The sequence below is a fragment of the Chenopodium album genome, chromosome 10 (genome assembly GCF_948465745.1).
Source record: "Chenopodium album chromosome 10, dcCheAlbu1.1, whole genome shotgun sequence".
In the NCBI taxonomy this organism is placed as follows: domain Eukaryota; kingdom Viridiplantae; phylum Streptophyta; class Magnoliopsida; order Caryophyllales; family Amaranthaceae; genus Chenopodium; species Chenopodium album.
In genome coordinates this window covers 12,732,183-12,750,689 of record NC_137843.1, presented here as the reverse complement: position 1 = coordinate 12,750,689, position 18,507 = coordinate 12,732,183, and the positions used below count along the sequence as shown (strand labels likewise).

General features: G+C 32.3%; 1 protein-coding gene and 1 pseudogene across 1 annotated transcript; one reads left to right on the top strand and one right to left on the bottom strand.

Annotated features, from left to right (window-relative positions):
- Positions 1-10,654: 10,654 nt before the first annotated feature.
- On the bottom strand, positions 10,655-14,207 carry LOC145562262 (6-phosphogluconate dehydrogenase, decarboxylating 1-like). Its single transcript, XM_081622482.1, has 2 exons — positions 13,926-14,207; positions 10,655-12,449 (listed from the first exon to the last, which is right to left on the bottom strand). The coding sequence occupies exon 2, from the start codon at positions 12,438-12,440 to the stop codon at positions 10,989-10,991; it is 1,452 nt and encodes a 483-aa protein (XP_081478608.1). The 5' UTR covers positions 12,441-12,449; positions 13,926-14,207; the 3' UTR covers positions 10,655-10,988.
- Positions 14,208-15,572: 1,365 nt separating this feature from the next.
- On the top strand, positions 15,573-16,315 carry LOC145563594 (GCN5-related N-acetyltransferase 1, chloroplastic pseudogene; annotated as a pseudogene).
- Positions 16,316-18,507: the final 2,192 nt, after the last annotated feature.

The window sequence follows — 18,507 nt, the reverse complement described above, 5'->3', positions numbered from 1 at the left end:
CTATTCACTTCAGCTTAATTTCAGTTCAATTCAACTCCAATTAGTTCAGTTCAGTTCAGCTCCACTCCAATCAGTTTATTCAGTTCAGTTCAGCTCCTAATTTCCTTCTCTCATAAAATATTCATTTCAGCTCTATTTAGTTCAGTTCTGCTTCAATCAGTTCAGTTCAGTTCAGCTCTAATCAGTCCAGTTCAGTTCGATTTAGCTCAATTCAGTAAATGTGAACAAGCCCGTAGTTCATGATTTCTTATAATTTTACTTGGTAATAATGATTTCTTACGATTATAGTAGAATGATGTTTTATATACTCTATTTTAAGTTATTTTAAATTGCGGTGTGTGTTATTAGCTTATACAATTATTGGACAAAAAATTGAAAATAGAGTTCAATTACCCTAATATATATAATGAATAATTTGATTTATTTCGTAGAATCATAGAAATGTAAATTTAGTTCATAATGGTTTTTATTTATTTATTCATTTTTATTTTATGAATGTTCATTTTTTATTTTCATAAATGTTATATGGTCATTTACTTATTAATAAATAATCATTAGAATTCTTCACATTTCATAGTTTTTAACGGAAGTGATTCTTATTATAATAATTGAATTATGTTATAAGAATTTTTCATAATTATATTATAATTTAATTAAAATTGTTATTCGGTGAATTTTGACTAGTACATTTATTCTATCGTAAATGTTTATTTTAGATGGACTTTATGTTCATTTGTATAAGGATTAATATTCAAATTATAATTGCAAAAAAAAAAAAAAAAAAAAAATTATAATTTTATAATAACTAAAATTAAAGACAAATTACAAATTTGATTTATGATATTGAAGCATCAATTATCATTTAATATTACTTATTTTTTCACTAAAAAGTGTTATTTGACGAATTTTGGCTAGTATCTATCATAAGTGTTCTTTTTAGATGGAAAAAAATTCATTTTAAATGGAATTCATATTCATTTAGGGTATGATCATTTTCATATTAATATATATTCATTTAAATTTGATACATGTTCATTCTCTTTGCATTACATGTTCGTTCTCATATGGAAAGATGTTCATTTTCATAATACAATATTTAATTTTATATCATCTAAGCATTGTCATTAGTTTTATACTTTTTCATTCTCATATTAAAAGATATATGTTTCAATGTTTAATACTTGTTTGTTATTATATATTAAAGAAATTCTTTTGTTATTATATATTAAAGAAATGCTTAATTAAATTTTTTTATTCTTTCATTCTCGTATTGAAGATGTTCATTTGACTTTTGGTGTATGTTCATTTTCATGCTGAAAGATGTTCATTTAGATATCAATATTTGTTCATAATTTTTTAGCAATGTCATGTGTTCAAAATTGTTTTTGTGAATGATTTAATTGTCATATTTTGTTTAATGGAAGTGATTTAAATGTTCATTTAAAATACAATACATGTTCATTTAGATTTTATACATTTTCATTCTCATATATTGAAAGATTTTTATATCTTTATAGTGTGTTCATTTTTGAATTCTAATTGTTATTCATGAGTAAATGTTCAATTTTGAATCCTTAGATTTCATATACTTTTGTTTGGAATGTGTTGTTATTATTATTATTATTTTTTTGGAAAACTTGATCAATCTCTCATTGTACAGGATAATCAAGTAAGGAAGTTGAAAACAACATATATATTGTGCTCAGATTATATTTTTCATGGGAAACGAACACACAAGTATATGATTAGGGTTGCAACAAGGAGGATATATATATACACACACTTTATTATATCAAATGTAACAAATAATGCTCATTTAGCAAGACACATATGTACATTGGTTCAATTTCATGTTTATGGAACAATTATATGTAATAGTGTAGCTATATAGAAATGCATAATTATTGTAATTAAATTAAATTTATTTTATATTAGAAATTATTTGTTAACAACGATTTATTTAAATAAATAAAAATCTAAACGTATGTATTTGCATACATATTACTATGAAACTTACACATAACTCTTGAAATGAACATTTGATGATACAAAAATGAACATTTGTTGAAACACGAATAAACAAAAATGAACATTGGATGATACAATACTTCTTATAATAAAAATAATTTGAACGCAGTAATACTTATAAATAAATTTGCTCTCATTATTTATTGTAGAAAATTCTTAAAATTCAATTAAAAATGTATATTAATTTGAACAAAAAACTCCTTGTTATAAAAATGAACATCTTACGACACAAATGAACATTTACCAATATATAAATGAACATTTTATTAAAATTTGTAGGAAAATTCGTAAATAAAAAGGGGTAGGGGCAGAACACCCGCAGAGGGTGGGAGGATGCAGGTAGTGTTCCCTACCGTGGGGTGTAGGTAAAAATTTGTAAATAATTTAGGGCGAATGAGTTCTATCTATCTATCTACAGTATATTTATTTAGGTTTGATAAACATAAACCCTTGCTAATTTAACATTTGTTCTTTTTCCAATCCCTAATCTTATATATTTTTCCAATTTTTGTTGCTATTATTTAGGTTTGATAAACACAAACCCTTGCTAATTTAACATTTGTTCTTTTTCCAATCCCTAATCTTATATATTTTTCCAATTTTTGTTGCTCTTCTTTTATCTGTACTCACTTTAGTGCTATTCAATAATATTGATATATAACAAAATAGATAGGCACAACTCTTAAATATGAAAAACAAAACAAAAAAAAAAAAAAATATCAACTCAAGAAGCACTAATAATAGTACATGCATTCTAGTTACGAGGCCGAGTCATTATAAATTTATTACTTTCATCGAACTATATATATTTTGGTTTGTTTGTCACTGAGAACTTAAGTGGTGTTATATATATATATATATATATATATATATATATATATATATATATATATATATATATATATATATATATATATATATATATATATATATATAACTAGTTCAGTCAATTGAATGGATTATGCACCCAACAAACTATTATTTCTATATCTATATTATCCAATGAGCGATGAGCATAAATTTTTTTTCTGATGGGAAAGTAGTAAACAACAAATACTCCCAAATTTTAACTAAAAGTTAGGTCAATATTGTTTGATAAATTGACTGATGCTTTGCCGATTTCTTTTTCTTTTTTTCATTTTTTATTTTTATCGTTTGATACATGGGTAATATTGTGACTAACTTTGGACAAAATTGTCTATTAGATCACAAAATTACAATTTTCATTTGGGAAAAATCACATATACCCATCTTTATGGGAACTGGTATATTGACATTTAAATCTATCATTCGATAAACAAACTGCTATATGTAACCCTAAGAGCTTTTGATAAGAAGGTAAAGGAGGAAAATATTAATGAAATATATCATTAATTACACTGATTTGTGCATGATTTTGTTATAAATTCCTAAATTTATACCAAAAAGGAAAATAAATGCTTATTTGCAGCCCTAAGCTAAGGGCTACATAGTACATATAGCATTACCCATAAATTTATTAGATCCCATGTTATAATTAATTTTCAACTATTTGCTATACATTTCACCACCTTAAAAATTACTAGACTCTAAAGATACTCTCTCTGTATTTTATTGCTTGCTCCATTTATCGAAACATTGAGTTTTAAGAAGAATAGTAGAAAGTATTATCTTTATGATGGAAGTGAAGTTAATTGAAGAATAAATTTTTTTTTTTTTGAAAAAGCAAAAGTGAGTATAAGTGGGGAGGAGAGAGAATATGAAAAGATATTAAAATATGATATGAGGGGACCATTAGTAGGCAGGAAAATAGTAAAATATAAGTTTTGAACCGACTTAAAATTTGGTCCGAAATAGCCGAATTCGGAACGACTCAAAGTCTTAATTCAGAATGGGTCCTTGTTTTGGCCAAGGCTCGGGTCGGCCCATAATCACCCCTACTTGAGGTGCAATTTCCCTTACCCTTCTTTTTCTTCCAAATATAGTAGCTTTGCCCATCAAATCGTCACCCGTGTTAGGTTGATCAATTAGAGGTTTCGGCCTAGTACAATCTCTCTCCTTAGAAAAAAAAAGAAGCATTTTTCATTTTAGATCAAATTCGTGTCATCTTAAATACCCATGAGTGAAACATTTGTAAATAAGAGTTGATATAAAGGTCTATATAATCTCAATTTATAACTAAAATAAGTTCTATCAAGTTTAGATATTTTCAGATATAATATAAAAATCAGGTCCATAGTAGTGTCATTTGTGACAAACATAATAACATAAGCCACATAATTAATACTTATCAAACACACATTTGTTTCTAATTTGTAAAAGTGAATGGCTAATAATACTTGTTGTTAAGATATTAATTAAAGAAGAAAACATAGAAATAATTAATGAATAAAAAAGGTCACAACCAAAAGGACGGAATAAATAGGGTGATAGAAGTGCCAGGTGGAGGAATTAAATCCTGAGTACAAGTCAAAACATACTCCCAATGTAAGCTAATAAAGCTTTTATGGGCATGCATGTGTTTAAAGATTGTTAGCTATTTGCTGTTTCGTTGCTTCTTTACTTCCTTTTTTTTTTTCCCCTTTTTTATTTTTTGAGAGGAAAATTAAATAAATAAAGTTTACATTACATTTTTAGTGGTTCTTTCAACCCACTCTACTACTCATTACTCCTACTATATATCCTCCCAGGTCAAAACTCTTAAACACAAATAAAAACACTATCCTTTTATTTTCTCTCTCTCCTTAAAACAATCTTATATTTTAATTTTCTCCTAGAGAGGTATGGAAGGCGGAGAAGAATGTAGCAGCAACGAGTCGGGTTGGACCAAGTATATTGATCCAAGTGAGAATTATAACTACAGCGGGGTTGATGACGACGATGATGATGAACTCCATCGTCGTCATCATCAACATCATCATCTTCATCATCATCATCGTCAAACTTACAAATATAAAAAAAATAAGGATGATGATGATGATTCTTTTACTTCGGATGCATCATCAGGTCCGGGTCATTACCATGACGCCGAACCTGAAAACCAACACCACCACCATCATCAACAACAAGGGAAGAAATCTAGCAAAGAAGTGAAGGAAAAGAAGAATCATACAACAAAATATGGTAGTGGAAAAGGAAAGGAAACTACAAATAAACCAAGTAGTACTACTTTTATTTTGAAACAAAGAAAAGGTAAGAAATAAAAACCAAATTAGTTATTTTAATTTACTTGTTAGATTAGGTAGGGGGAGTTGGTAAAAAGGTTGGGTTAAGGGTAAAGACCAAATATCAAATTTGTAGGCAACTTTTTTCCTTTGCAATTAAGTTTATATTATATTTTACTTAGAAAGAAGGAGAAAAAAAATTCCTGCTTGTTAGTTTTGCTTTGTTTTTTATTTAACAACAAGAATTTTGCCTGCATCCACTGATGTGTGATTTTCTGTTTTTGTAATTGTTTCAATCCATATAATATGTGTGTACTTAATTAAATCTTACCAGTACAAACTATATTATTAATTAAGGCGTAACACCACCTTTGCCTAACCAGGCACGCACAGAAGGTCCAGAGTGTATATTAGACATGTTATAAGAGGTATAAGGTTTTCTTAGACTAAAGATTATTATGCTATCTAAAACATAATTCATGATTGTTTTTTCGCGATTTTTGCACTATTGATAGGGTGTTAAAAATTAGGTCATGAGGAATGGGAAGATTAGATAAATCTTCTCCTTTCTCTCTAGTTGTTTGGTCCTTAACTCGTCGTTAAGAATATAAAGTGTTCCACTTTGATTCCCCACTCGTAGTCTCTCATTGTGCTATGAAGGGTGAAAACAGTTTCGTTTAGTACAAGATCGCTTCACACCTCACAATCTCACATGGTCAGGTCACCATTGTGGATAATTTAAGAATCATGTTTTGGTTCTAAATTCTAATACGTTAAAGCTGTCAAATTTTACTATTTTTGACATGATGGCATTTAATTTAGATTTTTAGCTGTATAATTCATAATGATGTGATGTCCAATTATTATCTCATAATCAGCTTCTTCCCTCTTTATTTTATTTTAGAAATTTCTTTTATGTTTGTATATCTAAAAGTCGATATAGAGTTTAATTCTTTTAAAGATATATATAATAATCATATTCCTTCATTTTAGAATGAATAACTGATGCACTTTTTAAGACATTATTTTAAAATAATACTCGTAGTAAGCATGTGTTAGGTGTCAAGACAATAGTGGTCCCTTTCCATTTATGATAATATGACAATTATTTCGAAGGGAATAATATTGCTGTATATCAATACCGATAATACAATAAGAACTAATATGATCTTAATTCGTCTTAAGAATGGAGAGGTCCAAAATGTATCCTTAGGAATAATGGTTCTTATCACATTCAATTTGACTACTTCAGTTTTGAGATAAAACCGAAGTAGTCGTACTACTCTATACCTCAAACCCGTAACAATCAATAATCCGAATTGAAACTTAGGGAGTAATTAATTACCTAGCTACCAACCAGAATGTGCAAATGAAAGAACTTTTAAATGACAGCAACGTTTTGTTAGCAAAAAAAAACTTTTAACCTCGTAGAAAAACCAAAAGTAGTGGGGGTGTTGATGGTGACATGCTGTAATGTTAAGAGTTGTGGGAAGCTCTTTGTTTAGGCTGGCACTATTCATCATCTTAACATGCCATGAAGCAAAGAATATTTGGTACTTGAGGGAAATATTGCATATAAGAAGATAGGGTTCATGTGCAGAATTATATTCATGCACGTGGAATTTGATGTTACAACATGAAAGAAAACGTATCACAATTTTGATTTTAAAAATTGACTTGTGGATCTTTTTTAGTAAAAGGGTCCTGCAATTTCACTAGAATCTTTAACAAGTCATAGATACAAGGAATTTTTACTATTTTAAGGAAATTATTGGACTATTTTGTAGGGTTAACTACAATTATTATAAAGATAACAAGAAAAATGTATGATTTTACCAGCTGAATTATTGGTTATTATGAGTTATATAGTTCATGTTCACCGAATTTATAAATTTAATTACAAGTAATACTTTATCGAGTGTTGTTGAATATACTGAATAGATACGACGGTTGGTTGAGGAGAATTAATGAGAAGTTTCCTATTCAATGATTGTTAAGGATCCAGCAAATAGATTAACTAACAATTCTTCTTGCAAATAATGTGGAGTAGGACAAAATTTGATTTGTGTATTCTAGGAAATTAGAAAGAATTGGCACATGAATATATCTACCAAAGACAACAATAATACAATTCCAGCAAATTTCAAGCATGTGGAAATGTGCATCTTTTTCTCACGTATTATCATCAATCACAAGTAAAGGGCAACTAACAACTCACCATTCAATCTCTAAAGACTACTTATGCCATGGTTTTAAGTGGTGTACAAAGATAATTTTGTCTTGCAAAAAGGGTTATTATATTCAAAGAATCAAATTTTTCATAACATTTTGACAAAAAATTATTTCAATTTAGCTAAAATAATAATTACCTTGAAAACGCATCTAAAAATATAAAGAAAATCAAACAACAGTCATGCTACGCTTCAACATGCATGTAAATACTCGACTCGATTCATTTACGCTCCAATAGATAAATACTCACCCGAAGAAAGTGAAAAAAAAAAAAAAGAAAAGAAAAGAAAAAAGACAATATATAGCCGTATAGATAAAATCAAACAACAGTCATGCTATCCTCCAATAGGTTAATTTTCGCCGTTTACACCCAAAAAAGTGAAGTAAGACAGTAACAGGTTATAGTTGAGACAGAGAAGATAACATTGAATGCAATCTGTTGGGATATGAAGTTTCTAAGAACAGGAAACCAAATTCCTAGGGAAGCAGTAAACCAATATGGTAGACAGTAAGAGTAAAAGCAGAGTTCATTTAGCATCTCAATGAGATCAAATATACATTACTATTTCTCCTACTCTTGTTGGACCAATCACATTTTTGAGTTTACTGTATAAGACTAGTGCTCCTTAAATGATAATGTATGATAGTGCCAACAAATGCAACAGTGGAAATAGTAAATAGATAACACATAACTCTATAAATCATGAACTTATATACTTCGTATGAAAGAATGTTCTCAAAACATCAGGACATCTTAAGTAGCATGTGTATGTGAAAGATTGTCTAACAGTTACGGCAACTAATACAGTAGCGAAAACTCTATCATGTATTCAGAGCGAACTGTAGCTTAGATCGGTTTTCACCTCAAATACCCATATCGACTGTAGAGAATTTGATGCTACGTAATTAAGTATGCTCTCAAATCTCAATTAAGAAACAGACAGCAGATTACTTGAAACAAAACAAGTAGATAATTAGCAACCTGTAGTTAATGAAAATTTCAGGCAGCAGAAAAATGGATTATTTTGACAGTCTGACTTGCAACAGAAGCAGGGGAGTGTCAGAAATTAAACATGTAAATAACAGCTGGAAAAGTTGGGACAGAAATCTCCAACCGTAGGCACATGTTGTATAGGAAAGATGCAGCTGCTTGTAATTTACTACTGCCAGGCTTGCCTATATATGATTTGCCTACTTAGGTTCATATAGCATCACCAGAGCAATTACTACCACATCACCTATATAGCCTTCTTGATCTAGCCAATCTAATTCTTTCCACTTGCTAACGCTTCTTTTATTACTACCACAAACTATGTTGCTCGGACTTAGGTACTAATGTCAGATACGTGTTTGTATTCAAGTATCCGACTCGATTATTTTGTGAAAAAATTACATGCTCTTAGTCGCAAATGATGGATTAAAGTGTCCTATTCATGATCTAATTTCGGGGAATCTGACACGGGTAATTGAGGTGAAATGAAGAGTGCGAGTAACATATGTTATAAGAGTGCTTGCTACAACACTGCAAGCCAACAAAACTAAAAAGAAGTTGAAAAGAGGAGGGCATCTGTTGGAATTATTATAAATAAAAGACAAATAACTAAAATCTGAAAAGATTTTCTTTAACTTTTGTTTTAAAAAAATCTATTTACATTAATGTCACTTGTTCAAGTGCAAGCTCATCTACACATACAGCCTTCAATTTTCAGGAAAAAAAAAAAAACTGAAATCAGTTTCTTAAATAAAAAGGGATGATTAGAAGTAGGTTTATAGGGATTAGGCAAGTTCATAATCATAAAAAGGCGGCATTTCATTCATGTAGATGAAATTCACCATCTTATATGTTTGAAATTCACGCTAAGAGTTAAGATTTTATGTCTCATCATATATCCCAAATTCCCATCACTTCGACCCATCAACTTAAATTCAATTATTGAATGTTGTTGGTATATGTGGATGCCATGATACAACCAAAGATAATAAAATACGAAGTATAAGATAACAAAATAGAATGGAACAGAAGATCCTAATTGGATTTCTATTCTTGGAGAAGAAGAGGGAAATAGGCATAACTGCATAAGATTATCCGATCCTTCAGCAAAATCATTTAGCAAATGACAAATACTTTAACCAATGAAGTGATCAAAGTCTAGCTTATACAAAGTCATAAAATAAACCTCAACACGAAAATGAGAAAATTAGAGGAAGACTTCAAGAACTCCAAGAAACATATCATCACTTTTCGATCATGGTTAATGCTCAAGGTCTCGATAGTGTAAGAGAACAGGACCTCAGGGTCCAGGGATGAGAAAGTTGATATGTTATATGGTCTAGTCTTATTTCGTGCAAACTGAGCCCCAAAATAAACTGAAAGAGCCAAAAATGTACTCTACTGTAGAGTAGATAAATAACATTTATTAATAATTCATATACTTGTACACATCTGAATTTCACTTCAGTCAAAAACAGTCAATTTATTGACTTGCCGGCATAGTTCTGCTAATAGTAGTATTTATATACCAATTAGCCTTTGTATATATATATTTTACTTTTTTTGGCAGGATGAACCAATGAAAGAAATAATATTGAATTTCTGAAAAGAAGAAATGCAGGAAATGAAAAAAAAAATAAAAAATTAAAGGGTAAAATTAACCACCAATCTGGGACAAGTTATTTCTGTATTAACCTTATCCTTCAGCATTTCTTTTAATACTAATTGATGTTATTTGTGAGTTTCAGAATGCCAGAATTCAGGGTTCACATTTATAACTAAGCAGTATTCAGTAATTTTGTTTCTTTTTTTTTTTTTTAGGGTAAGATACACAACAGCCTTTCATGGGGTAATGGAAGAGGGTGAGGGTGAGGATGGGAAGGACACAAAGAGCTTGCTTGATCGCACGACATTAGCCTACGGAGAGGCGGACCAAATTCAACTCTTTAAGCAGTATTCAGTAGCTACAGCTAATTCTATCCTAGTTAAACTTTCAATGATGTATCTTAAAGCAACACTAAAACTGAAAGGACTTGCAAAAAGCTTTCTAATAAAGCAGAAGTTTTTGATGGGAAAACTATAGAGTTAGAGTAGAAGAGTAGTCAAGGGGCTGTGATTCCGTATCACCTGAGGGTGCACACCAAGAAGCAGAGCCTAAAGATGATAGAGGTACAACCTTGTGAAAATATAACACAGGATGCAATATGGTACATATGTAATCTGCTAGACAATGTGGTAGTATATAGAAGATTTTATCATGTAAAAGAATTAATCCAAAGAGCAATTGAAAATGAACACTCAGACCCCTTAAACAGGATGGGAGTTCTGTCATTCGCAAATCACAATGTAATTATATTTAAGACAGCAGAAATCAAAAGCTTCACAACTTGAGTTCTTGAAGTTTAACAACATCCAAAAGATGTGAAAGCCAAAGAGAAAAGGGAATCTATATAACACAATTAAAAAAAGCCTTTCAAGGTTAAAAATGTTCTCTAACATATAAAAATCATAAAAAGAAATCGCACAGCTCAAATTTGGCGGCCGGAAGCTGATTATTACAGTAAAAAGTTTGGAGAGAAATCAGAAGTCTCAACTTAGATCTTGGATTTAGCGAGTTTAAACCATTCAGTGTGGAAAGAACCAGGCATGTCAACCCTTTCATAGGTGTGAGCTCCAAAATAATCTCTTTGAGCTTGCACCAAATTGGCAGGCAACCTTTCCCTCCTATATGAATCAAAATAGGCAAGGCTGGAGGACATACCAGGGGTGCTGATACCAGAACCAATAGCAAGGCAGACAACCCTACGCCAAGCAGATTGACGCTCAATCATCTCCTTTGAAAATTCTGGATCAATAAGGAGGTTTGCAAGGTTTGGATTCCTGTCATATGCCTTCTTGATGCGGTCCAAAAATATGGCACGGATAATGCATCCACCCTTCCATATCCTAGCAAGCTCCCCAAGTTTCAAATCCCACCCTTTCTCAACACTCTTTGCACGGATCAAGTTCATTCCTTGTGCATAGCTACAAATTTTGGCAGCATAGAGGGCCTGCCTAACATCATCAATCAATTTCTTCTTATCAACAACTTGGTCTGCAAGGGTATCCTCAACTCCTCCAGCTTTGAAGACCTTGGCAGCTTCAACTCTTTCCTCTTTCAGACCACTGAGGAATCTTGAGTCCAAAGATGCTGCAATGGTAGGTGTAGCAACAGATAATTCAGCAGCTTGTTGAACTGTCCATTTTCCAGTACCCTTCATGCCAGTTTTATCCAACACTTTATCCACCAAATAACCTTCAGCTTTGTCATCTTTAATTCCAAAAATATCTGCTGTAATCTCGATCAAGAAGCTAAGAAGCTCTCCTCTGTTCCACTCTGTAAAAACATCCTTCAACTCCTCATTAGAGAGCTTTCCAACTGATTTAAGCACATCATAAGCCTCAGCAATCAACTGCATGTCACCGTACTCAATTCCATTGTGAACCATCTTAACAAAATTGCCTGAGCCTCCTTTACCAATGTAGGTTACACAAGGGCCACTATCAACCTGGGCAGCTACCTTAAGAACGATGTCCTCAATGTTCTTGTAAGCATCAAAAGAACCACCAGGCATCAAAGAGGGTCCATTTCTTGCACCCTCTTCACCACCTGAAACTCCCATTCCAAGGTAGAGCAGTCCCTTTTCCTCCATTGCTTTCTCTCTTCTCTCGGTATTCTCATACCACTCGTTACCTCCATCAATGATGCAGTCCCCTTTCTCCAAATAGGCAGACAAAGTTTTGATGGTTGCATCAACTGGAGCCCCTGCCTTGACAAGCATGATTACAACACGGGGCTTCTGGATTGAATTGACAAAGGATTCAGGGTCATGAAAACCATACACTGGAAGATTTCCTTCTTGTTTGGCTCGTTCAACAGTCTCATCAACTTTTGAGGTAGTTCTGTTGTAAACAGAAATGGGGAATCCTTTTTCAGCAATGTTAAGGGCAAGATTTTGACCCATAACAGCCAGACCAGCAAGACCAATTCTTGTTGGAGGAGCCATCACTTATACCTATCAAAAAATATAAATTATCAAGGTATAATTTTTTTATAACATACACAAATAGAGAAGTAAACATCAAAACCAGATAAGAGAAAATAAATGGAAGGGCTGCTATAATAAATGAAATTTAGGGATTCAATGTAAAGAGTAGATAGGGGAAAAACGAGCATACTCAACACAAAATAGTCGATTTTCTTAGTCATGCACTCATGCTATAAGCCACTGGCATTTGGTAAAAAGTGTATTCGAAGAGCTAATTTAGTTCTACACTCTTCACATATGCTACCAAGAGAGCCGTAATAAAGATTATATTCACTTTTAATTAAACTACCCGAGACCCCTTAGGATATAATTCTAATTATTTACATTGTGCTATTATTTAAACAAAGTGTACTTATGTCATTTTGTACATCCAAAATCGCTACTTAACCAAACAACCTACTATGAGCTCAATACATCTAATATAATGAGCTACATGTTCATCTAACATGTTATCAACTAATATCCAAACGTAGCATTTGAGGGTATTCAGTAAACAATAGGCGAAGATAAGAGCTGATTGAAATCAATCAACGAGTATTATTTTTCAACATGCTATAATTATCCCTTTTCATATCAATTAGTTTCCTCATGCTACTACTTTTAGCAAAATGCACTCATGTCCTTATATCATAGGTTCATAACATCCAAACAGCAACCTGCTAACCTACCACACTAATCTACCAAACACTTCTGTAAATTGCTATCTACTCACTAATATGGCATCTTAAGCAAAATAATAAATTCAACTCTTCCTACAACTTACTAATATCACAAAAGGCGCTACATGGAAATGAAACACGGGCCTATTCCTATACCAAAAGAATGTTGATCAAAGGTGGGAATTTTGATTTCAAAAATCCAGTGCCATGAACGATTCAATGACATCACATCTGCCTGATCCTTGACACTGAAGGAAAAGAGCGCGACATTAAGAGTATATCCTCACGAATCGAATCAAGCCACTAAGAGTACACAATTTTATTTTTATATCTTTCTCCAGAAAGTTAATCAAACTAAAGCAGGAAACTTTTCAGGCTTACTCATATTACAGTAAGTAAAGCAAAATACATATAAAAAAAAAAAAAAAAAAAAATCCAGAAATTGTGCCAATTCCATCAGAAATTCATCCAATTTTGATCTAATTTTTTTCATATATTTGCAATTGAATGGATCTCTAATTCGAACCAATCACAAAACTAATTGAATAAAAAAGAACCCCACAAAACTGATCATCAAAAAAATTTGAAGATCACGATAGATCTTCATATATCTAAAGAAGATAAGAAATTCTACCAACTAATTTCACAAACAAACACATGATTATTAAAAAAAACACTAGAAAAACACAAAATTAACAAGAATTAAAAATACCCAGATCAATCAATTCATCAATTAGCAGTGGATTATAAAAAATGATACGAGTAACAAAGAAAAATGATATACCTGCTTCAAAAATTGGTGGATAGAAAATGAAATGAAAACCCAGATAAAAAATAACGATTTGGGTTTTATAGAATAAATTCAGAAGTATTGATGTAGAATGTAACGATGTTGAATCTTTGATTAAATAGTGAGAGCCTGAAAAATGCTGCCTTTGAGCCTTTCTCTCTCCTTCCTAGCAAGTGAGTAACAACTTTCAGAAGCAGGTCAAAATTGGCTTACACGATTGAATGAATAATTTCGTATATTACAAAGTTTTTATGTTCTCATCATGGACCAACCAACACCCCACTAAAGATCGAGCAGCCTGAAACGTCTCACCAACCACCTACCCACATGGCAATATTACAACTTCTTGCCCTTGTATTTGTTTATTTGGCAATTTTCAATTAGGAATTCAGGACATCATTGTGACGAGTTTTAGTACAGACTTGCCCTGCTGACCCCACATAGTCGAATCTGCCCTTGTTTAGATTGAGGATGGGTGAAAGTTTGGTGAATTATAGAGCGATGAGCCGATGATGTACATAAAAAATCTATACACGTTGGTAATTGCGGCTTGGCAAATGGTTGTTGGCGCCTTGGCGGTTAAGTGGTTCACTTGACTTGTTTGACTAATTGGAATGTTTAGCCATTTATAATGGCTTTTGAAATTGATTGTTTATAAAAATGTTTGTTAATTTAAGTTGTTGATTGTTTATCAGATAATAGTGGGCCAACAGTAGAAACCCAACAAAAAAAAGCTACTCATAGCAGCTTTTTTATTTTGACTTAAAAGCCAATTTTTTCGTTGACTGAAAAGCCAATTACCAAACACTTTTTTTTGGCTGTTTGACCATATAAAAAAGCCAAAAACTAACCAAAAAGCCTATCAATCATGGCCTATATGTGTTAAAATAAAATTTTAATTTGGACTTAAATAAATTTTAAATTAATGATAAATCGAACCAAATTTGGATGATGCTCCACTCCATATGTTAATACCCACACAGTTACAAATAATCAGCATAACTTGGTTAATATCAAAAAAAATTATAATAAATTTGAAAAGGTAGATTGACCAATCATGATAATAACTTTTTTCAATCAAACTTTGCTCATCAAAATGAATGTTTTTGCAAGAAGATGTACCTATTCTCCTTCATGTATCTTACTTTTTTTTTTTTTAAGGAAAAAAAAAAAATCTAATTGAATAGTTGATATAATTGGTTGGTTGTATTAAAAAAATTGATTAGGAGTTCGCATTAGATGGTTTTTAGCTCTTTAAATCTATTTTACCAAACACCAATATAATTTATTACATAAATTGCCTAACAACTTCACAAATAAAGCTAGGAAACACATCTTTTTCAAATCAATTTTTATCAATTCATTGAATTCTAATAAGTTCTTTAATTATCTATTGTCCAAATACCAAAAATAAGGGGAGGGGATTTGCTCACGGTGAGGCTCGAACATCCCACCCTGCGACCCTTGGGCCAAGGCACCAGGATATCTTCCTCTTACCGCAAACAATTGGGCTCACTGGCTCAACACACCTTTCCTGCTTTTCCCCAACAACACAATAACAACCACAATTTTTTAATTTCTAGCAAGAAAAGAATATGTTTTTTTTAAATAACCCCACTAAAATCCATGAACACACAAGACATATCATCATCCCATACCATTCAATTTCAACCATATTTCTCCTTTTGCAACCCAACATTTAGCACCCAAATACAATGATCCTCCGCTCTAGCATTGTATTCACCCCGCTTCCATCACCCTCCCTCCGCCTTACCAAAACTCACCCTCAAAGACTAACACTCCCTATCATTTCAGCTCAACTCCCTACAACATCCTACTCCGTGTCCGACAACGCACTCGAATCCAAAGGCTTTACCCTTCACCGCAACACTGATGGTCTCAACCTTGATCACCTCAACTCGGTCTTTGTAGCCGTGGGGTTTCCAAGGCGGGACCCGGATAAGATACGAATTGCCCTCGAACATACAGATTCTCTTATATGGGTGCAGTACAATAAGACACAAAGGCCAGTGGCCTTTGCTAGAGCAACAGGGGATGGAGTGTTCAATGCTATCATATGGGATGTTGTTGTTGATCCTGTATTCCAAGGGGTCGGGTTAGGGAAGGCGGTCATGGAGAGGATACTTGAGGAGTTGATGCAGAAAGGGATTACGAATATAGCGCTGTATTCGGAGCCTCGAGTTCTTGGGTTTTATAGGCCGTTGGGGTTTGTTGCAGACCCTGATGGGATTAGAGGTATGGTGTACTCTAGGAAACAGAACAAGAAGAAGAGATATTGATCTTGTTACGTTATGCACATGATACATGAATACTAATGTAGTAATTATGAAAGTTTTTTTATTGCATCAAACAGTTCTTACAAATGGTTGTTACAGAGTATGTTCTTTTTTGGGGGAGGGGAAATCTGCAGAGTTTTAAGTAATTGTGAAACAAGTAGTTTTGATCAAAAGAATATAGATATACATCTCTAAGAGACCAACCTATCTCATGCTTCCGATATTTGATTAATAAAAACAAAGCAGGAAGTTCTACTTGCCATCTAGTGGCGGATGTTGCATACATAGTCCACAAGTCCTCAAAAGAATTGCAGTCAAACTCTTCGAATCTACAAAACAAATGTTGGCACTCCATAGTCCAGATGACTACCTCAGGAAAAGCCATGCTAAAAAATTAGTTGTAGAATTTTCACTGAAATGGCTTTGGAGTAATTTGGCACGAATCGGATGAACCAGTTACAGCTGAAGCATCAAACATGTCGCCACTGTCAGTCTGTTATCAACATTCTATATTTGAGGTGGCAAGGAAGGCAACAATATTTAACATATACTCGTATTTCCCAACTACATACTCCAATCGTTGCAAATTCTGTTCACTATTACACAAACCAAAATAAGTTAAATAAAAGCTAATGAATGGTAGATTCACTAATATGTTTTAACCCAATTTTATCTTAAAAAACCATAATAATATAAAATCTCTCTCAATTTTCAACCTGTTTTGCTCCTAGAGACCTGGACTGCCTCACATTTATTCCTGAAAGAAAAAGGGTACTGATCGTATGTACACAGGGCGCAGCAGGTTCTGTTGCTGAAAGAAAAGGGTACTGATTGTATAGACACAGAGAACAGCAGGGTTTCTCACAGCAACTCGCTCATCCTTCAGCTGCTTCTTATGCTGCTTCTAGTATGTACACTCATCTTTTCAATTTTAACTGTTAAAAGAGATGCTAAAAACAGCCAAGGAAATGGCTTAGACTTCCTTCGATAGTTGTGGTGTATTAGTTGGACAGACCTTACATATTTTTAGGATAGAGGAATGCAAACTCATGTCAAATCTGAAAATGATTTCAGATTTGGATTTGGGAGAGAAGACAAATTTGATGAATGTAATGAATAGAAAGACATTGCTTAAAACCTCCCATCAAATTGGTAATTGAATCCAATTACCACCAATAGATTGGCTAAAATATGAAACTTTTAGCAATTGAATTAATATCAACAAAAGCTATTATTTCTTTATACTCTTATCAACTGATCAAAGTATTACTTCATTCTCATTGACTCTGGGTTTGACAAACCACAGCAGATAGAGTACAACCATCATGGGATCAGCAAAATTAGTCCATGGAACCAAAGTGAAACTTCCATGCTTACCCACCATGCTAAAGCTGTACATGTCTTATACAATAGATGTAATTCTGTACACTTTTGTTTACTTTTTAGTTCCTAGAGTAAATTTGATGTAAATGATTCAACTGAAGGATTTCTATTATCCAACAATGGAAAGTTTCGTAGATAAATGAATTACACTACGCAAGTTAAAATGCAGAAAGCTACCATTTTTCCAGTTTGAGCTAATAATGATCCCTTTCATATGCAGAATATAAGTTCATTACTTGATTATGCATTACTGCTTGCAAGTTGCCAATGGCACAGTGATAAAAAAGATAATCAGATAATATAAGCATTTTGCAACACTCAATTTCAAATAGGCCCAGATGATGTATAGTTATTATCTACTTGGTGCTGTCAAAGTAACAGAGATCAGGTTGTCATTTGAGAACCCAAGACTCCAAGTATTAGGTTAGCGTGGTCCAACATTTCCAGTTAGACAAAAAAAAAAAAAGCCCTAAAACAAGAGAAGAGTTTATACAATGCACAATCAACGAAGTGCATTTTGAGAAGCAAGAAGCAGTCACCAATACATAGCTAAAGGATGCAAAGAGTTGCTAACATAAAATTTTACATTTATCCTGGTTAATCTGTAGGCATCCCTTTTTCTTTACATCACAAAGTGTTGATACAGTTGCAGCAATAACTTCAATTAGACAGATTTAAAGAATTTGCATGAAAACAAAAAAGTTACATTGGAAAAAAAGTTTTTAATCAGGTCATAACTTTCATGGAGTACAATGACATGTCTATTGCAGAATGTATAAGACTTTGCATTCCCCACCCTTTCCCCCACCAAAATCAATACAACAAGAAGTGAATTTTTAAAATATAATATTTAATAGGATAATAAAGAAATGCATTATAACAGCTTAGTTGGAGAA